This window comes from Equus caballus, chromosome 6 (assembly GCF_041296265.1).
Source record: "Equus caballus isolate H_3958 breed thoroughbred chromosome 6, TB-T2T, whole genome shotgun sequence".
Taxonomy (NCBI): domain Eukaryota; kingdom Metazoa; phylum Chordata; class Mammalia; order Perissodactyla; family Equidae; genus Equus; species Equus caballus.
The window spans coordinates 49,124,650-49,143,487 of record NC_091689.1 but is presented as its reverse complement, the minus strand read 5'-3'; the positions used below and the strand labels follow the sequence as shown (position 1 = coordinate 49,143,487).

The 18,838-nt window shown below is 37.1% G+C and overlaps 1 protein-coding gene across 1 annotated transcript in view; it reads left to right on the top strand.

Moving 5' to 3' along the window:
* Positions 1-403: 403 nt before the first annotated feature.
* The window catches only part of A2M (alpha-2-macroglobulin), a 36,150-nt gene continuing 17,715 nt past the window's right edge, over positions 404-18,838 (top strand). Inside the window, exons 1-17 of the mRNA XM_001499123.6 lie at positions 404-992; positions 2,588-2,771; positions 3,866-4,025; positions 4,192-4,244; positions 5,132-5,152; positions 5,412-5,580; positions 6,037-6,121; positions 7,434-7,554; positions 8,293-8,407; positions 8,575-8,684; positions 10,519-10,680; positions 12,920-13,147; positions 13,398-13,461; positions 14,603-14,745; positions 15,346-15,495; positions 17,425-17,592; positions 18,052-18,160. Of these exons, the coding sequence (XP_001499173.3) occupies positions 907-992; positions 2,588-2,771; positions 3,866-4,025; positions 4,192-4,244; positions 5,132-5,152; positions 5,412-5,580; positions 6,037-6,121; positions 7,434-7,554; positions 8,293-8,407; positions 8,575-8,684; positions 10,519-10,680; positions 12,920-13,147; positions 13,398-13,461; positions 14,603-14,745; positions 15,346-15,495; positions 17,425-17,592; positions 18,052-18,160 (2,128 nt within the window). The 5' untranslated portion in view covers positions 404-906. The remainder of the gene's footprint in view (positions 993-2,587; positions 2,772-3,865; positions 4,026-4,191; positions 4,245-5,131; positions 5,153-5,411; positions 5,581-6,036; positions 6,122-7,433; positions 7,555-8,292; positions 8,408-8,574; positions 8,685-10,518; positions 10,681-12,919; positions 13,148-13,397; positions 13,462-14,602; positions 14,746-15,345; positions 15,496-17,424; positions 17,593-18,051; positions 18,161-18,838) is intronic.

Here is an 18,838-nt window from a genome sequence, read left to right as displayed (position 1 = left end):
TCCATCTCCATGATTTTGCATGATATCCGGCCCTGCTAGGCTCAACAAATACTTATAAAACAACCAAATGGATAGATAGATGGATGGATGGATAGAATAGTGCATATGATTAAAGACTGGTGAGGAGTAGCATATTTAGAAGGCAGTAAGGAAATTTGTACAGTAGATGGTAAAGGCAATTGGATCTTTGTTAGGCACAATAAGTCAAAGCTTGTTTTTGAGGTCAGGCTACTTCTCCTTCCATCTTTTCACTTTCTTAATTCAGGAAAATATTTTCTATTGTTCCTTTTCCAGGGCCTGGCTCTTCATCTGCAATCCGGTGATATCTCTAAGGGCAAAAACCTATTAGCTTAATCCAATATCATTTCCACAGAGGACTGCTGAATTCTGAAGCTGCTTCAACATTTAAGGTAGGCGTTTCTAATGGAGGACGTGCAGGCACACTGACTTGTAGTGAAATATCTATTTTCAGCTTGCCCAGTGTTGCTTAAATTGTAGCTTCCCTTGCCAACTATTCACGTAAGAAATGTGAGGAAAGCCACAAAAAGTGCTGTGGGGAAGTGGAAAGGAATAAGAGAGAGAAAGCGTCAAAAGCTGATTAGCCGCTTTACGGTAAAACCCAGAGAAAGTGAGCACTAACCGGAATGTGGATTTTATCCCTCCGGGAATTCTATTTAGCCCACGAGGAATTAACCTTGACTCTAAGTAGGCCCCTGAGAGCAATGACCCTTTCAGAAAATGTTCAGAGACTCTATTTTGTTTAGACAACTTGTGTGGGTGGAAATTCCTGTTTGCACAGAGAGCAGCATAAAGCACAGTTGCTCTGAGGAATGCTTGGGACCAGACCAATTGCAGGGAGTAGGGTACAATACAGTCTGATCTCCCTGAGTCCCTTCTTCCTGCAAGATGGGAAAGAGCAAATACCTTCATCCAAGTTTTATTCTCCTCCTTCTGGTCTTCATGCCTACAAATGCCTCAGTCTCTGGAAAACCGTGAGTTTCACATAGAGCATAAACTTAAAGAGTCCTTTCATTTATTTCAGATTCTTCTTTACATCATTCATTTGCCTTTCCTATGAAACTGTCACTTTCTTATCTCTAAGGTCTCTTCCAATGATGAGCTTTCATAAATCTGGATTCTTCATTCTTCACTTATTCACAACCATTTTTCTCCAACACTCTGGATCTCTGAATCTCTAAATTCTCTGAGGATACATAAAGACTTTCTAAGGAGCATTGGAAATTGATGCTTTTAAAGGAATCAATTTTCAGATCCTCAGATTCCTATTGATTGCTTGAGACCATACTATTTATGGTTTCTTACCTCCCCTTCTTAATTGCCTATTTAACACTTCATAAGAGAAAGACAAACCTCTCCCTCAATCAGCTGTTACCATGGAGCACTGTCCTGGAGTATAAAAATCTCTAGGGTGCCAAATAAAGGAAGAATTTGAAATACTGATGATGCTGAGAAAGCAAAGGACTCTCATGACGGGAGAAAATCCTTTCGCAGATCAAGTGGTGATGAATTCTCTGTTTTAACAAAATTGAAGGAAGATTAAAAGGAAATATCAGGTGATAGATGATTAGAAGCAATTCTTGATAACAGAGCACTGGGTGATTTGGAACACATACTCTAGAAGGAGCTACAAGAACTGGTAGCAGTGATATAATTGTTGTATCTGTCATTTATTTACTTTCACATGAGCAGTTATTCACAGCACTTGTATCTACACGAACCAAAAATAGCAACAGAATTAATATTAGACCTTGTTTAACTCTTGCAATAAGGAATATCCATCCATGGATACATAAAAACAACTTATTATTCTTATTAAAGATGTGCTTTGAAAGTATTCTATATCTGTAAAGTGGAAACAAAGACTTGCCATACCACTTTCATAGGGTTGTTAAATATATATATATATGTATATATATATTCAATGAAATTCTGTAAATTGATTTTTGTAGTGCCCCACCTGAGAACGTGCTTCCTTTGTCCAGCAATCCTAGTGTAAAATAGATTTACAACATGAATAAATAAAATTAGTGTATTTTTTTAAGATTTTATTTTTTTCCTTTTTCTCCACAAAGCCCCCTGGTACATAGTTGTATATTCTTCGTTGTGGGTCCTTCTAGTTGTGGCATGTGGGACGCTGCCTCAGTGTGGTTTGATGAGCAGTGCCATGTCCGCGCCCAGGATTCGAACCAACGAAACGCTGGGCCGCCTGCAGCGGAGTGCTTGAACTTAACCACTCGGCCACCGGGCCAGCCCCCAAATTAGTGTATTTTTATTTGAATTTATATGCACACATATTTGGGTTCCTTAAAGTGAGGTATACCTGCAAATTTTAATCTATTTAAGGCTCACTTCAAGTAAAATGTTCACTGCCATGGTGCTGATGATGGAAAGGGGAACAATTCTCACCCATGTCATTCAACAGCAGAGATCAACTTCATGCTTATCAATATGTCTTCTCTTGGTATAGAGCTAATGATAGTAACAATAATTGTGATGTAAAATAGTGCTGTTGATAACAATACCTCTCCTCCTACACTCTCCTCTAACTGGACTCCCTCATTCCCAGGCACTATATGGTGCTGGTCCCCTCCCTGCTCCACTCTGAGATCCTTGAGAAAGGCTGCCTCCTTCTGAGCCACCTGAATGAAACCGTGACTGTAAGTGCTTCTTTGGAGTCTCTCAGGGAGAACAGAAGCCTCTTCACTGACTTGGTGGCAGAGAAGGACTTATTCCACTGTGTCAGTTTCATTGTGAGTATGGCTGTTTGACTTAATATACTCGGTTCTATTGGTCAGCACGATAGGGATCTAGAATTCAGTCAAGATAAGGCTTTGAGAGGCTGGCAAGGACTTCAGGAAGGAATCTAAATGTAACAACTAAGTGTGGAAATCAAGGAGCAATGCACTGGGGCCGCCCAGTGGTGCAGCAGTTAAGTTTGCACGTTCTGCTTCTCGGCGGCCCAGGGTTCACTGGCTCTGATCCCGGGTGCAGACATGGCACCGCTTGGCAAAAAGCCATGCAGTAGTAGGCGTCCCAAGTATAAAGGAGAGGAAGATGGACATGGATGTTAGCTCCAGGCCAGTCTTCCTCAGCAAAAAGAGGAGGATTGGCAGTAGTTAGCTCAGGGCTAAACTTCCTCAAAAAAAAAAAAAAAAAAAAAAGAAGCAATGCATGAATTTCCAACAGGGGAGACAAATATTTATAAGCATAATAAAAATAAACTTAATAATCAAGGAAAATTCCTGTTAGGAAAAAAGCAGTATGCACCGGACAAAGGGAAAATGTGACTTCTTAAAATGGAAAAAAAAATATTAATAAAGCAAACTAAGCCAGTGTTCAACATAAGCCCCGAGTGGCAGGCTGACAGGAATGCATCACTGCATACTCTTTCTAAAAGTGAAAATTGTAGAAATTACCATGAACAGCTATCCAACATCTCTTCAGAGTTGGTCGTACGTAAAATGCTTACAGCCTACAGCAATAAAATATTGTAGTTTTCTTCCTCATACCCTTATGAGATGCTTCTACCATGCCCTTTTAGCACATAACACTAATTTGGTCAAGTTCAGTGTGCAGTTGAATCAAGACTGGACTGGCTGATCTATAAGGAGAGATGAGTCTCATTTATGGTTTCTCTTAGTGATGTGTTTTCCTCCATCTTGTGTTCTGTCTCCTCACTTGTAAAATGACAGAAGTAATTCTTGTCCGTGCCAACTCTCCCTGCTGAGAATAAGGGAGTGAAGTTAAGCAAAAGGGGCAAGATCTCCAGTGAGGAATGGAACCAGGGATGCTTGGGGACACTTGATAGACTGATTGGGTTCTCAGGGTCTTTCCTGTGTTTCAGGTCCCGAGAGCTTCATCCAATGAGGAGGTGATGTTCCTCACTATCCAAGTCAAAGGAGCAACCCAAGAGTTCAAGAAGCGGACCACGGTGCTGATTAAAAAGAAAGAGAGCCTGGTCTTTGTCCAGACAGACAAACCCATCTACAAACCAGGGCAGACAGGTACGAAGAGGCCTACAGCCAGGAAAACTTCAAAAGGAAAGCTCTTTCTTCCCTTCACATTCTCCAGTTAAAGGCCCTATAATTTGGGTTCCTTCATAGTTTGTCTTACCAGCCTATAGACCTGGTTTAACGTTTCTGGAGCTCATAGAAAATATTTCCGTTTCAGTGAAGTTTCGTGTTGTCGTGTTGGATGAAAATTTTTACCCCCTGAATGAGTTGGTGAGTTTCCTAATATCTGTATAGAATCATTATTATCTGTATAAACAGGGTGGGAGTCTGTTTTTTTGGTGTTGGGGAAGTACCAGGCTTGGGGAAGTACCAATGTGACATCAATAACAGTAATTTCTGGCATTACAGTAGTGCAAGATCTTCATTTAAAACATAATCCCTTGTCAAGAAGGAGTTAATTTTGTCTACCTTGGTACTCATACTCAGTTGTCACGCAGTTAAATTTACTCTTTAGATAGTTCTCAATTAGGCAAATTAGAAAGATATGTTAAATAGTAGACACAACTAAATCATCAAGTAATTTAAGTTCAAATAATTTCTCCAAGATTTGGAATTTTTCTAAACACACCAACCAAAACCTCTTCTACAAAGAAAGATGAGTGTAATTAATTTTGTTACTCCAGGCTAACACTTGATATTTATGGTAAGAAAAATCTCTTTCAATTTTAATACAGACATCAAACCAAAGCCTTGATTTTTCTTTCCCAAATCTGTTCCTCCATCACAGAACCCACAGATACAGAGGGCAACTGAGCCCATAGCTCTGTTAGTGTTTATTTCTCAAACTGTAAAATTTTATAGAAAAAGGAGTGTTCTTTACTGGGATGCTATAAGCATTTAAGTAATGTTAGTAAATCTCTTTCCTAGTGAATAGCAGTACACATATATTTGTTACTGATGGCCTAGTAAGGTCTTACCATTATTTATAAATTGCTTAAAATGGATTAATTAAAAATTATGTAAAAAAATTAACCTGGAAGTTTTCTGTGTTCAACTACAGATAGAGTTATTCTACATAAAGCTATCTTGCTTACAAATCATAATTGAGAATATTTGAGAACAATTCTAAACTCCTTTCTTTCTCTTTTGACTTTCAGATTCCACTAGTATACATTAAGGTAAGCAACATGAATTTGATAATTATAAGTAAAGTAATATATTTAGGGGAAATATTCTTGAGAGGTTCTTGCAATATCCCAGACACTTGTCATTAAGGAGAAGCCTTCAAACTTATATAGCACTAGATGGTTCTAACTCTCCACCCCTCACCATGACCCCATTTGCCCTTTTTGTTGATAACATGGGATTTTCCTAGATTTCCTTTTTTGTTTCTAATGCTCTAGACTATTTTGTAAGTTATAATTAATGTATCCACAGGACCCCAAAGAAAATCGCATTGCACAATGGCAGAATCTTAAGCTAGAGAGTGGCCTCAAGCAACTGACCTTCCCCCTCTCATCAGAGCCCTTTCAGGGCTCCTATAAGGTGGTGGTACAGAAGGAATCGGGTGGAAGGGCAGAGCACCCCTTCATCGTGGAGGAATTTGGTATGGATTATGGAAAATCATGGACCGTTTTTCTTCAGACTTAAACTTCTAGGGCCTAGAATTTGAGCCTACTTGGATTCCTTCCATTTCCCATGGAAATGGGTGAGATTGGGCTTGGAATAGAATTAATTATATCTAACTTCAATGAGAACCTTCAATGACTTGTGAATAGGACTTCATAAGGCTTGGTTATTTTTGTAGCAATTTTTAATTTCAAAAAAAATGTAAAGCATTCTTGTTTTACTGGAGTCTGCCATAATTCATTAAGGTTACAGTGATCTGTCATAGTCCTTCAACCAGAATCTCCATTTAAGAATAAGGTAGATATATTGGAGAGAAGAGTTACCTTTGCAGAGCCCTAAAATGTTATTATGGAATTGTTATGGAGAACCTGAAAATACTAATTCCCCAAAAGTTGAAAACCAATCACCAACTTCCTTTATCTCCAATGAACAGTGCTTCCCAAGTTTGAAGTGCAAGTAACAGTGCCAAAGATAATCACCATCTTGGAACAAGAGGTGAATGTGTCAGTGTGTGGCCTGTGAGTTGACTTTTTTAATCTTTTGAGGGTAATTATTTAAAGGAGACTCACCATTTGGAATATTTTGGCTAGTTTCTCTAGAAACAGTGGCGGAAAAAATACTTTAAGTAAATGGGAGCATCCCCATCTCTAGAACTTTCCTGTTGCTTTTCTGTTTTTCCTTCTTACTTTCTTGCATGTCCTTATCAGTATTATTGTAACTACAATGGGGCAGGCAACTGTTCCTAGACAGACTACACTATTAGGATCAATTCTGAAAGTGACAAAGCTGCAGATGTACACACACACACACACACACACACACACACAAATGGGATAATGTTGAAGGGTACTGACTCACTCTTCACCAGATTGTCGAGGAAATTCAATCCTCAAAGACCATTTACCTGACCTTGCATACAGAATGGAAAAATAGCTTAGATTCAGAATTTGTAGAAATAGGCATATTACTGAAATCTCCTCTAACTGATTGGTCTACCTAAGACATGTCGCATACCTCTTGGTACTGCCATTTTTACTGACGAGACTGGACAAGACCTCTCAAGTATCATGTTTCCAGGATCTTGTGCGTCCATGTCCAGCAATCCAGCAGTAGGACTAGCAGAAAGAGCAGGCAGAGTGAAGACCGGTCCTGCCTAATGACCACATATGTAACACACCCACTATTCAGCTGAGTCCCTGCCCCAGCACTGTCTCAGAGTAATGGCCACCAAGTTCCTGTTCCCGTATACCTGGTGAGCCAATACTCTTGTAAATAGAGATATAGAGGATATTTTAAATAGGGAAGGAAACAAATGCTCTAGAAAACACAGCAATCATCATATTTATGGCACAATCCCATTTTTGTAAAAAGTAAACAAGTAAAACTCTACATAAACAGAGATGGCTACACATAGGGAAAGGATGATGGAAGGAGAGACACCATCCTATTAACAGTCTGTTTTCTTAAGTAGAATTGAGGGTGTTTGTTTCTTCTCTTTGTTTTCTTGGTATTGTTTTTCTCTTAAGAACAGGTTTAGCTTTTGTAGTAAGAAAGATATTTTTTAAAAGATGAAGTGGAAAATAAAAAATTAGGGGAAAAAAGGCATAATGAAAGAAAACTGTAGTAAATTTCAGCATGTTGCACTGGAGATTTTTTAAAAAGAAGGGTCATCATTTAGTTCACTGGCCCTCCACATTATGAGCCCTGCAGAGATTAGGGGGAAGTACAGAGAGTAAACGCACAATAGCTAAAGGGGAAATATAAATAGGCAGAAAATGGGGATGTTCAATGTCTGTCTGCTTTGATTCATTTGGCAACCTCCTATGACAGATACACGTATGGGAAGCCTGTCCCAGGACATGCGACCGTGACCGTGTGCAGAAAATATAGTAACCCTTCTAACTGCTTTGGCAGAGAGTCAGAGGCTATCTGTGAGAAATTCAGTCAGCAGGTAGGTGGAAAACTATTCCTTCTAGGGATAACAACAGAGGCACTGTTGATAAACAGTGAGTTCAACGTGATGCTAACTTGGAAGGAGAGCAATCTGTAAGAGAATTCTATGCTAGTTATTGCAGTCTTTAAAAAATTACATGATTTAGCACAATGGGAATTATTTATTTCCTGTAATTATTTATTGTGGGTGTTCTTGGTGCATCAAGCACCCAAAATGATGGAAGTTGAGCAAGCTCCACTACCTGGCATTCAAAGTCTTCTTGGGCATCCACTTGTATGATGGAAGAAGAGAAAACATCCACCTCTTAACCACCTTGGCTGGGAAGGGTGTCGGTATTGCTCTCTTTCTATTAGCAAGAGCTTGTCACATGGCCAGGGAGGTAGGAAACACAGTGCCCTGATGGGAAGCCACTCCGCAGCCACAGTTGTATACTCTGGGAGGGGAACCAGACTTTGGTGAAGAGTTAGCTGCCTGCTACAGTGAGATTACCCAAAAATTTTTAAGGCATTTCTATCTCATCTACCCTAGTGAATATCAGATATCAAGGAATACACTTGTCAATTATAAACCAGATACTGTTGTGAAATGTAATAATAATTAATCCCTAGAAAATATTTATTGTGTTCTTATCATAGGAGATCGCTAGGCTATGTTTCCTTCCAAAATCCCAACAGATTAACTGATCACTGATGTGTCCAGTGTTATGTTGTTGTATTATATTTTTTCCCCTCTTAGCTAAACAACCAGGGCTGCTTGTCTCAGCAAGTGAAAACCAAGATCTTTCAGATGAAGAGAGAAGGGTTTGCAATGAAACTTGAAGTCGAGGCCAAGATCCAAGAAGAAGGAACAGGTTTGTGTACTACATGGTATAAAAGAAATAACAATGTATAAAAGAAAAAACAATGGACATTGATTTATTTCCTTTGCCAAATTATAAATTGAAAGAGAAGAGGTCACATAAGAAGTTCAGGGAGACCATCCTTCCAAAAAAGAACTTATTTATTTCTTCTTTTTCAGAGGTGGAATTAACTGGAAGAGGATCCAGTGAAATAACAAGAACCATAACCAAACTCTCCTTTGTGAAAGTGGACTCGAACTTTAGACAAGGGATCCCGTTCTTTGGGCAGGTGGAGTATTTTACAATTCACAATCAGACTATGTACTATCACCTAATAAGCAGAGCATAGTCTGCTAAAAACGTTACCTGGCTAATGTCATCTGTTGATTAATACAACCAAAGGCATAAAACCACATAAAAAGAAATGTGTTCCTCTATAAATTTGTATATGAAATCTATAAACTCATTCCAAAGCACTATCAAAATAGAAGATTTTTTTCACTTCTGGAACAGCATTGTGTGATGTCACTCAAGCTCCTTTTGCTGATTTACCAGGCAGTCTCAGATTTTTATATTTTCTCACAAGAATCTCAAAATTCATGGTGGCCACTTACATTATTCTTCTAACACTAACTTTGTTTGGAAATGAGTGGGTAAGTGGCTTTAATTTTTATTTTGAAGTATAAAAGATTCTACTGTACCTAGTGTTTTTTATGAATATTATATTTACATTAGCTTTTCTATAATACTTGTTATATAAATATAATAAGTATATTTTTAAAACAGTACACATAAGGGTAAAATACTGCTATTTAAGGTTCCCAGATTTTAAAATTACAAACTTTCTCACAGGCCTACAAAAAAATCTTCTATTGTTATCTTTCTATTATAAGCGGATGTACAAATGGATCTTTCTGACTTCAAAAGTCTGAGATGACAGTTTTATGTACCTCAGCGTCTAATTACTGTGTATCATGTTCTTAATGGACATGTTATAGGATTTTAGCTGTGGAGAGTGTAAAAGACAGAGAGACTAGACTTGACAAAAAAGTGCTGCAGTAAATTTTAGAATGTGTTGATCATGACAGCAAACATTCAGAAACTTTGGTCACTTCCTAAAATGAAAGTATAGTCTATTTTTTTTAACTTCTCAGATGTATATAGTAGTTTTTTGATATTTTATTCCTGCTAAATAACTATCCCATTAGTCATAAGGCTTTCTCACCAAAAGAGTAAGGATCAGAGTCGTGTTCCCATACTTGTCTTCGTACATACAGTCGACATTTCATTGTCAAACTTAGATTTTGTTAAATAATTACAGATACTGATCCAGTCTGCCAGTTGGCCTTCCTTCTGCCAAAATAGCTTATACTGAAAAAGAATCACCATCTTTACAATCTGCACTGGACTGCTCATCTCCTAAATTCAATATTAGCAGTATTTTGACTTTAGGCCCTTATTTAATACTTTGCGAGTCTTCTTAATTTTACATTTTCCACATGAGAAGAGCCTCATAAAATCTGCCTACCTTCCAAAGGTAGAGAAGGTTGAAAATCTAGGTTCAGAAACACATACCATATATAAAACAACTAGGGAAGCACTCGGGATAATGTATTAGCAGTTGCCTATTTGTGCACTTACTATATTTCAGAACACAAATCCATAGAAAGTTAACAGTCTACCACAAAATAGGTGTTTTGGGTTCAATTAAATTTGGCTAATGGATTAAAAATTTTTATTACTATATGATTCGTGTGTTCTGTGACTCTCCAAGAATTATATATAATACACAGCATTTTCAAAATATCCACACAATACATTTTTCAGGTCACCCCTATTATCTCTATCATTCTCTATCCCTTTACACTGCTTTATTTTTCCTCTTAGGACTGATTACTACTAAATCAATATATATTATTTCTTTAACACCTGTCTCTTTTACTAGACTGTAAGCTCTACGACGGAAGGAAACATTTTGTTCACTGCCATACCCTCAATGCATCGAACCATGCCATGTCCTATATGCCAACATATAAGACACATTCTATTTTGTGATAAAATGAATATGTTTGGTGTCTATTGGATATTAGCCATCTAACCGATCCACACTTTTTAATCCTCAGGTGCTCCTAGTAGATGGGAAAGGTGTCCCCATGCCAAATAAACTCATCTTCATCACAGCAAATGAAGCTAACTATTCTTCCAACACTACCACTGATGAGCATGGGCTAGTGCAGTTCTCCATCAACACCACCAACATCATGGATACCACCCTCACTGTCACGGTAAGTTTGGAAAGAAGTTACTAATGACCTGAAGTAGCCTTGGAAAAAAGGTTGCTACCTAAAAGTGATAAAATTTCCAAATTGTATTTAGTCCTATGGAGAGAAAAAAAAATAGCAATTAGAAACTTACCTAAGGTCAACTTTGAAAAAGTTTATGAAAAAGGAGGCAGTACGGTGTTGTGGCTAAAAGTGTGGGTTCTACTTGTACTTGGAATGTAAAATGGTGAGACCACTAGGAAAAACAGTATAGCAGCTCCTCAAAAAATTAAAAATAGAACTATCATATGATCCAGTAATCCCACTTCTGGGTATACATCCAAAAGAGTTGAAAGCAGAGTCTCAAAGAGGAATTTGCACACCCATGTTCATAGCAGCACTATTCACAATAGCCGAGAAGTTGAAGAGACTCAAATATCTGTCAAGAGATAAATGGATAAATCAAATGTGATATATACAAACAATGGAATAGCAATAAGCCTTAAAAAGAAAGGAAATCCTGTCACATGCTACAACATGGATGAACTTTGAGGATATTATGCTAAGTGAAATAGCCAGTCACAAAAAAACAAATGCTGTATGATTCCACTTAAATGAAGTATCTGAAGTGTCAAAGTCATAGAAACACAAAGTCAAAAGGTGATTGGCAGGGGCTGGGGAGAAGGAGCAATAAGGAGCTGTTAAAGAGTTTGAGATGGTTATAGAGTTTGAGTTTTGCAAGATGAAAAAGTTCTGGAGATCTATTGTACACTACTTTACACAACCAAACTGTACACTTAAAAATGGTTAAGATGGTAATTTTATGTTGTGTGCTTTTTACCATAATTTTTTTAAAAGTATAGGTTCCAGAATCAGATAAAGTAGGTTCAAATCTGGCTCAACTCTGTATTAAGAGCAAATAACTAAAAATCTCTATACTTCATTTCCTTATCTATAAAATGAGTGTAATATTAATACCTAACTCTTGGGGTTACTGTGAGGATTAAATGAGATAATACATGTAAGCGCCCTTTAACCATTAAATATTATTACCTTAAAAGCATCATTTTAACATCATTAGCATTTAGGTTAAACATATAAACCCCATCAATTATCGTTCTTACTTTACTTTTGTCATGCCATTCTGATTTTCTCCAGATTTTCATCCATACCCATATAACTTGCTTTGTATAGCATATAGTCCTCTATTCGTCAATGGAGATGTAGATATACCTTTATAGATATATGGATACACAACAAATATTATACAATAATAGTGATGGAAAACTCTTGCCTCTTAGGACTTTTCATATAAATATAAAATAGGAATAAATAATATATTTTATTGATTCAGCTTTAAATAGATGGCATAAAAGCCCATAGCCCTAATAACTCAAAATTGAATGTTCACTCATTTATTCAATCAAGAAGTGTTTTGAATGCTTTCTATGTACAAGGCACTCTGCTAGTCCTGAAAATGAAAATATTATTTTTAAGTGCTCCCTCTTTTTCATAATCATTTGTGTGTTATCACTAGAACATACACTGAGTTATGAACAAAGTGTTTTGCTGACACAAGGATTCAGTCGTGCTACTTGGGAGGTGAGGATGAAGATAGGAGAAGCCTGGAAAGAATAGAGAACAACTTCTTCATGAAGAAAGTTGAAACACAACCCAAATAAGGCCTATAAGCCTTCAGAATCCAGAACCACAGAAAGCATTAAAAATACTTAGCCTAAGACAGTGCAGGAGAGGTAGACTTCAGTTAATTCACCAACCCAACTCTGGAACCAATGCTGTTTATAGAAAGTGTTCTCAGACTCCTAAGGTTGCAATATTACATTTATTCATAATACCTATTTGAGGTATACCTCAAATACCGGCCACGAGTCCTCTACTTTCTGAAATGCAATTCTTCAGTTTCTGGAGATTATTTAGTCTCTTCAGTGAGGTCTCATAGCTCCAGTGTTTCTGTCCTCATAGGTCAAGTGGCCAAAGAAATGTTGCGCAAGCTAATCAGAACAAAGGATGCCTCCTTTTATGCTCTTTAGAAATATAAATACCAACATACGGAGCCTCTGCAGTGTAAAGGCCTGTAATACAGATGAACAAAATGAGGGGTCCTTCTCTCTCACTTTTTACTGTGCAGCAAAAGATTTCTAGGTACTAGTTAAGGAGGAAAGTAAATAAATGCAGAGTTGTGAGAATACTGATTCTCTATAACATATAATCTATAAAATAATATTTTTTTTTCTTTCATTAGGTCAAACACAAGGATCATAGCCCTTGTCATGCCTTTCAATGGCTGTCAGAAGAAAACGAAGAAGCTCATCACACTGCTAATCTTGTATTCTCCCCAAGCAAGAGTTTTGTCCACCTTGAGCCCATGCCTCGTGAACTGCCCTGTGGCCAAACTCAGACAGTCCAAGTACACTATATTCTAAATGGACAGGTCCTGCAGGAGCTGAAGGAGCTTGTGTTCTATTATCTGGTGAGAAGGGAGGCCACTGCATTGACTCACCTGTAGAGACAAAAGCTCTCTATGGGGCAAGGAATTATGAAGGTCTTTAGGCATCACTATTTTGACTTCTTATCCATATTCCTTTCGAAAATTCGACTTCTCTCAGGGCTAATTATTGCCAGCAGGGGCTCAATAAAACACGCATCACAGGCTGGAAGGCAAGACTTAGGGTACCACCTCTGTCAGACAAATTAATTCCTTTTCATTTCCTTTTTTGCAGATGATGGCAAAGGGAGGCATTGTCCGAAATGGAACTCACACACTGCCTGTGGAGCAGGGAGACAGTAAGTATATCCGTAATTCCATATTTCTTCCCCACTTCAACACATCAACTTTATACTGCAGAAATAACAGGAATAGCCTCAAATAAAGGGAGAGAACTTCCATCTAACCCCGAAAAAGAAGAAGTTGAGGGGAGAAAGCAATAATGTTTCTTTTTTTCACCTTTTATCAGATATTTCTTTTCTTTTCCTCAGCATATTCTGTTCAGATTATTTAAAATGTTGATATTGTTGTTTTATAATCTATGCTTATTCTAAATTTTCAAACCATAAATATTCATAGAACTTCTCCTCAAAATGACATTTCAAAATTGTTTTAGACAATGGAGAGAAAGTAAAATTTTGGAGTGTCTTCTATATCCTAGGCTTGTGTGGAGTCATTTGTATCTTTATATCATATTTTGCTTTTGAAGATAGCTATGGTTTATGAAGAGTTAAAGTGGATACTTCCACCACTGAAATAGACTCTCCCCATGAACAATTATGGAACAACATAAACCTCTGAAGGTTTCTCCTACTCTAAGGGAGAACCATCAGTGAACTGCTCTTCTCTTGCCTCTTCCTAGCAACACAGAAGCACCATGATAGACTTACAGAAGTTTAATGCAATGTCTAAAGAATCTACGCAGGCATCAAAAAGTAACTTTTAAAAGAGCACAGTACCCTCTTAAGAAGAAAAGAATAGAATATTTGGTTCATAGAAGGTTAAGGAGGATATAAGGATAAATACAATGTGTTAATCTCTTACTATTACATCTCACAACTTTAGGTTCTATTTCCCTTCTCAGTGTGAGGTATAGATCAGATGGGAGCCAAGTGGATGTCTCCATACACTTAGATAGCATTAGTGCCTTATATAGCTGAGCTAAAACAAAATTGGTGAGAAATCATTATGATTTAAATGACAAGAGAGGGCTTTGATAAAGTTTTTCTCTACAGCTAGAGTTCTTAGAGATAAAACGTTTTTAGAGGTAGTCATTCATCCATTACATCTACTGTTCATGATATCTATTACACCTACTAATAGAAACAATCATTAACCAGACCAGGCTCCTAAAATGGCCTTGTGCAACAGAAAAATTTCATTTCAGCCCTGGGGAGATGTCTAACTCATAATCACTTCCTGAATCTCTCTGTGCTCCAGTGAGAGGCCATTTTTCTGTGTCAGTCCTGGTGGAGTCAGACATCGCTCCCATTGCTCGACTGCTCGTCTATACCATTTTACCTGATGGGGAAGTGGTTGGGGATTCTGCAAAATATGAAATTGAAAACTGTCTGGCCAACAAGGTGGGTGCTTTATATCACAAATTTGCAATGTTAAAACTAGAAGTTACTATTGTTATCAATTATTTTCTACTTGCACACATTGGGGCCAAAGGGGTTAAATGAATTCCTCAGAGAATTTCACCAAGGTAATGGCAGTCACAATAAGAAGCCATGTCACTTGACTCCTAGCGCAAAATTCTCATGCATTGTCTCTTACCACGTGGTACAGTTCAGAGTACCTCGTTCCCTTCTATGATGAAATGTTGGGAAATTGGTGAGGAAGTTTTTAAGACTACTAAAGAGCCAAAAAAAATACAAGAGCATCTAGAACTATTTGCATTCTACTCACAGGTAATAAACACTTCACCATGTATCAAAGGTAAAAATAGTATTTCAAATTAAATAATGTATAAGAATAATTAGATATCATGATAATGGCTCAACCGATTCTTGAGAGTGAAGTGTAGGGGAAAGACAGCCTCAAGTCTCATACAGTGTCAACCACCACAAAGTCCAAAAGACTGATTGTGCATTAAATGTGAGGAACACTCAGGAAATGCTGGCAAATGCATGATTAAATCAGGAAATTTGCCTTTCTGACTTTTCTCCACAATTCCACAGGTGGATTTGAGCTTCAGCCCAGCACAGAGTCTCCCGGGCTCACCCGCCCACCTGCGAGTCACAGCTTCTCCTCAGTCCCTCTGCGCCCTCCGTGCCGTGGACCAAAGTGTGCTGCTCATGAAGCCTGAGGCAGAGCTGTCCCCGGCCTCAGTGAGTTCCCGGCAACCTCAGGGGCCAGGAAGGGCCAGGCAAGAGTCTTCAAGCAAGAAGAAATGCCTATCTGAGTAGGATAGGATCTATTACTATTAAATTTATCTAGGAGTTTATAGTTTTGAGCTCTTTCATGTGCACTTTTTTGGTGAGGAAAATATTACATGTGAATATATATGTATAAAATCATGTATCATTCAGTCTTTGAGACCCTAGAGCTCTATAAAACCAATAACAGGATTTTCAAACTAGCTTCAGCATTTTAAAAACCCTAACAAAATGGTACATTTACTTGCACTGACTGCACAGGCTAAATGAAATATCAAATTTCTGTCATTATAAGCCTTATATCAGTTGAAACACTGGACGTCCCAAGATGCACACAATTTCTGAAGGCACATGTGTACTGTCTCTGATGAATCAAAATTAGGAGTAATGATTACTATACAACAAATGACAGTGACAAATGAAATCTTTTAAATATTGGATTAGCAGAAGAAATAAAGGAATATGCTGGAGTGGAACAATCAGAAAGCACTTAATAGCACTCACTAATAGTCGTTTGCTCATATCTTCAAAGTTTCAATAGGAGGCCAATTGGAATAACCTCTTACTGAAGGTTTTTTACTCTTAAAATTTTACAAAGGGAAATTTACATTTTTGCTTCCCTAAAAGAGAAACTTCTAGGAAAGGATTTTTTACTCTTCGGTCCTTCCAATTGGATTTAATTGAAAATATTATAATACTTCTAAGTTAAGTATTAAGTACATTTCAATAGTAGGAACAAGGGTAACATATGGAAAAATAATATTAATGTTTTATGTTTGTATAATATAATTTTAAAGTTCTCTAAGTTTTTTTTTTAATTAAAACAACCCTGGTGGACAGATAAAGCAAAAATCCTACTTAATTTGTTAATAAAGCAGAAGCATTCAGATATGTAGCAGTAGATCTGGGTTAAAACACTGGTTCCCCTCAATCCTTGATAATGTTTTACTAATGAAACACTTTGTTCCTAGTAGCAAAAGTTATTCATTCAACATGTATTTATTTAGTGCCTACTGTGTTCTAGGCATGTCTACTGTGTGTCTAAGTTCTGGGGATTTAGTAGTGAACAACTGGAAAGACAAAATCCATGCTATCATGGAACTTACATTTTTATACATTAGACAGACAGTAATTATGTAATATGCTTTGGAGGAAAAAAAAAGCTGAGAGGGGAGATGGAGAATATAAGAGGGAGCTGCCTTTGAGAAAGTGTCTAACTTCATTACACTACTCACTTTGCTAATCTATTCTTGTCAATCAACTTTAAAGTCCTATGGATATAATATAGCACACCTATCAGCATTTTTATGTTTGTCTTACTCTTCCCCTTCAAATGAATTTGAAAGCATCATTTCTAGTATTTTACAGTTAAAATTTTATGTATTGTGTGAAGATCTGGAGCATTTTGCTCCCATGAATAATACCTAAAAAATACTATCCTAACCTATATAGATGATATATACTTATTCATGTGTCTGTTTAGAACATGTGTTCATTTACTTGTTATAATCTGAGTCATTTGCTAAGTTCAGGATAGAGATAAAAACTGTCATTTTCAATCTATCATCCAAAGCTTTGTACAATGTCTCAGAAATAGCATACCTCAATTTTTCTTAATAAAACTTTATTTCATTCTAGAATGGAATCTAGGGATTGCCTCTGAACTGTGAAACAAATGATTATGATCCTTGAATACTTAGACGGGAATATTTTTATTTTTTTTCCTAAAATTGTTACACATCTTCAAAATCATCTTCTTAATCGATTATCTAAGTAACAGAGGTACTCAAAGAAAGACAGTATTATTCTTTTCTTTTCTCCTTTCACTTAAGAAAAATAAACCAAAAATATGTTTGTCCTTTTGTCCTTGCATTTGTACAGGTTTATAGCCTGCTACCAGTAAAGGACCTCACTGGTTTCCCTGAGAGTTTAAATCAAAATGAGGAAGACGATGGAGACTGTGTCAATCACCGTAATGTCTATATCAATGGAATCATGTATTCCCCAGTATCAAATACAAATGAAAAAGATATCTACAGCTTCCTAAAGGTAAATTCCTGATATTTTAGACAGTCAGTTCTTAAGGTTCACAAAGTATTATATATGGAAAAAAATATTTATTTTAATGCTTTCATATCAGAGTTAAGGATAATGAGACATCAAGAGTTAAGGACAGTGAGACATAGTGACTTCTCCAAGGCCACTGCTACTCCAGAGGCAGGAGTGGAACTTTTTGGACTATTAATCAAGTTTTTTCTTTTTACTGAAATTTATTTCCTCATGATATTTATAAATATCACATATGCAAAATAATTACCATTGACAGAATTTTACAAACAGAATGAAATTACCTCTGTAAACATATCTATATCCATTCTACATATGTGAACATTAAACATTTAATATTAAGCTAATCACATTGTGTGTTAAATTCATTGATAAGAAGTTATGTGCCTATATACATTTTCTAATATTTATGTACTGATTAGATAATAATTTCCTTTACAGGATATGGGCTTAAGGGTATTTACCAACTCAAAGATTCATAAGCCCAAGGTATGTACCCAGCATGAATACTTTACAACACGGAAGTATGGAAGACTATTAGCTGCTCCAGGTAAAAAAAATTAATAACCTAATACGTTAACCCAAATAAAAGAATTTTTTAAAAGATAAAATGTAAGGGGGCTGGCCCCGTGGCCGAGTGGTTAAGTTCGCGCGCTCCGCTGCAGGTGACCCAGTGTTTCGTTGGTTCGAATCCTGGGCGCGGACATGGCACTGCTCATCAAAACCACGCTGAGGCAGTGTCCCACATACCACAACTAGAAGGACCCACAACAAAGAATATACAACTATGTACTGGGGGCTTTGGGGAGAAAAAATAAAAAAATAAAATAAAATCTTTAAAAAAAAAAAAAAAAGATAAAATGTAAGGGGCTGGCCCTGTGGCCGAGTGGTTAAGTTCGCACGCTCCGAGGCAGGTGGCCCAGTGTTTCGTCAGTTCGAATCCTGGGCGCAGACATGGCACTGCTCATCAAACCACGCTGAGGCAGCGTCCCACATGCCACAACTAGAAGGACCCACAACGAAGAATATACAACTATGTACCAGGGGGCTTTGGGGAGAAAAAGGAAAAAATAAAATATTTTTTAAAAAAAAGATAAAATGTAAGAAAATTAACAAAAACGGACTGATTCAGATATATTAATGTTCTTACTCAAGGTCAAATGGCAATACAAACCCCAAAATTCTGATTGGGTCAAGCCTTCACACATGCAAAGCTGGAGAGAATACA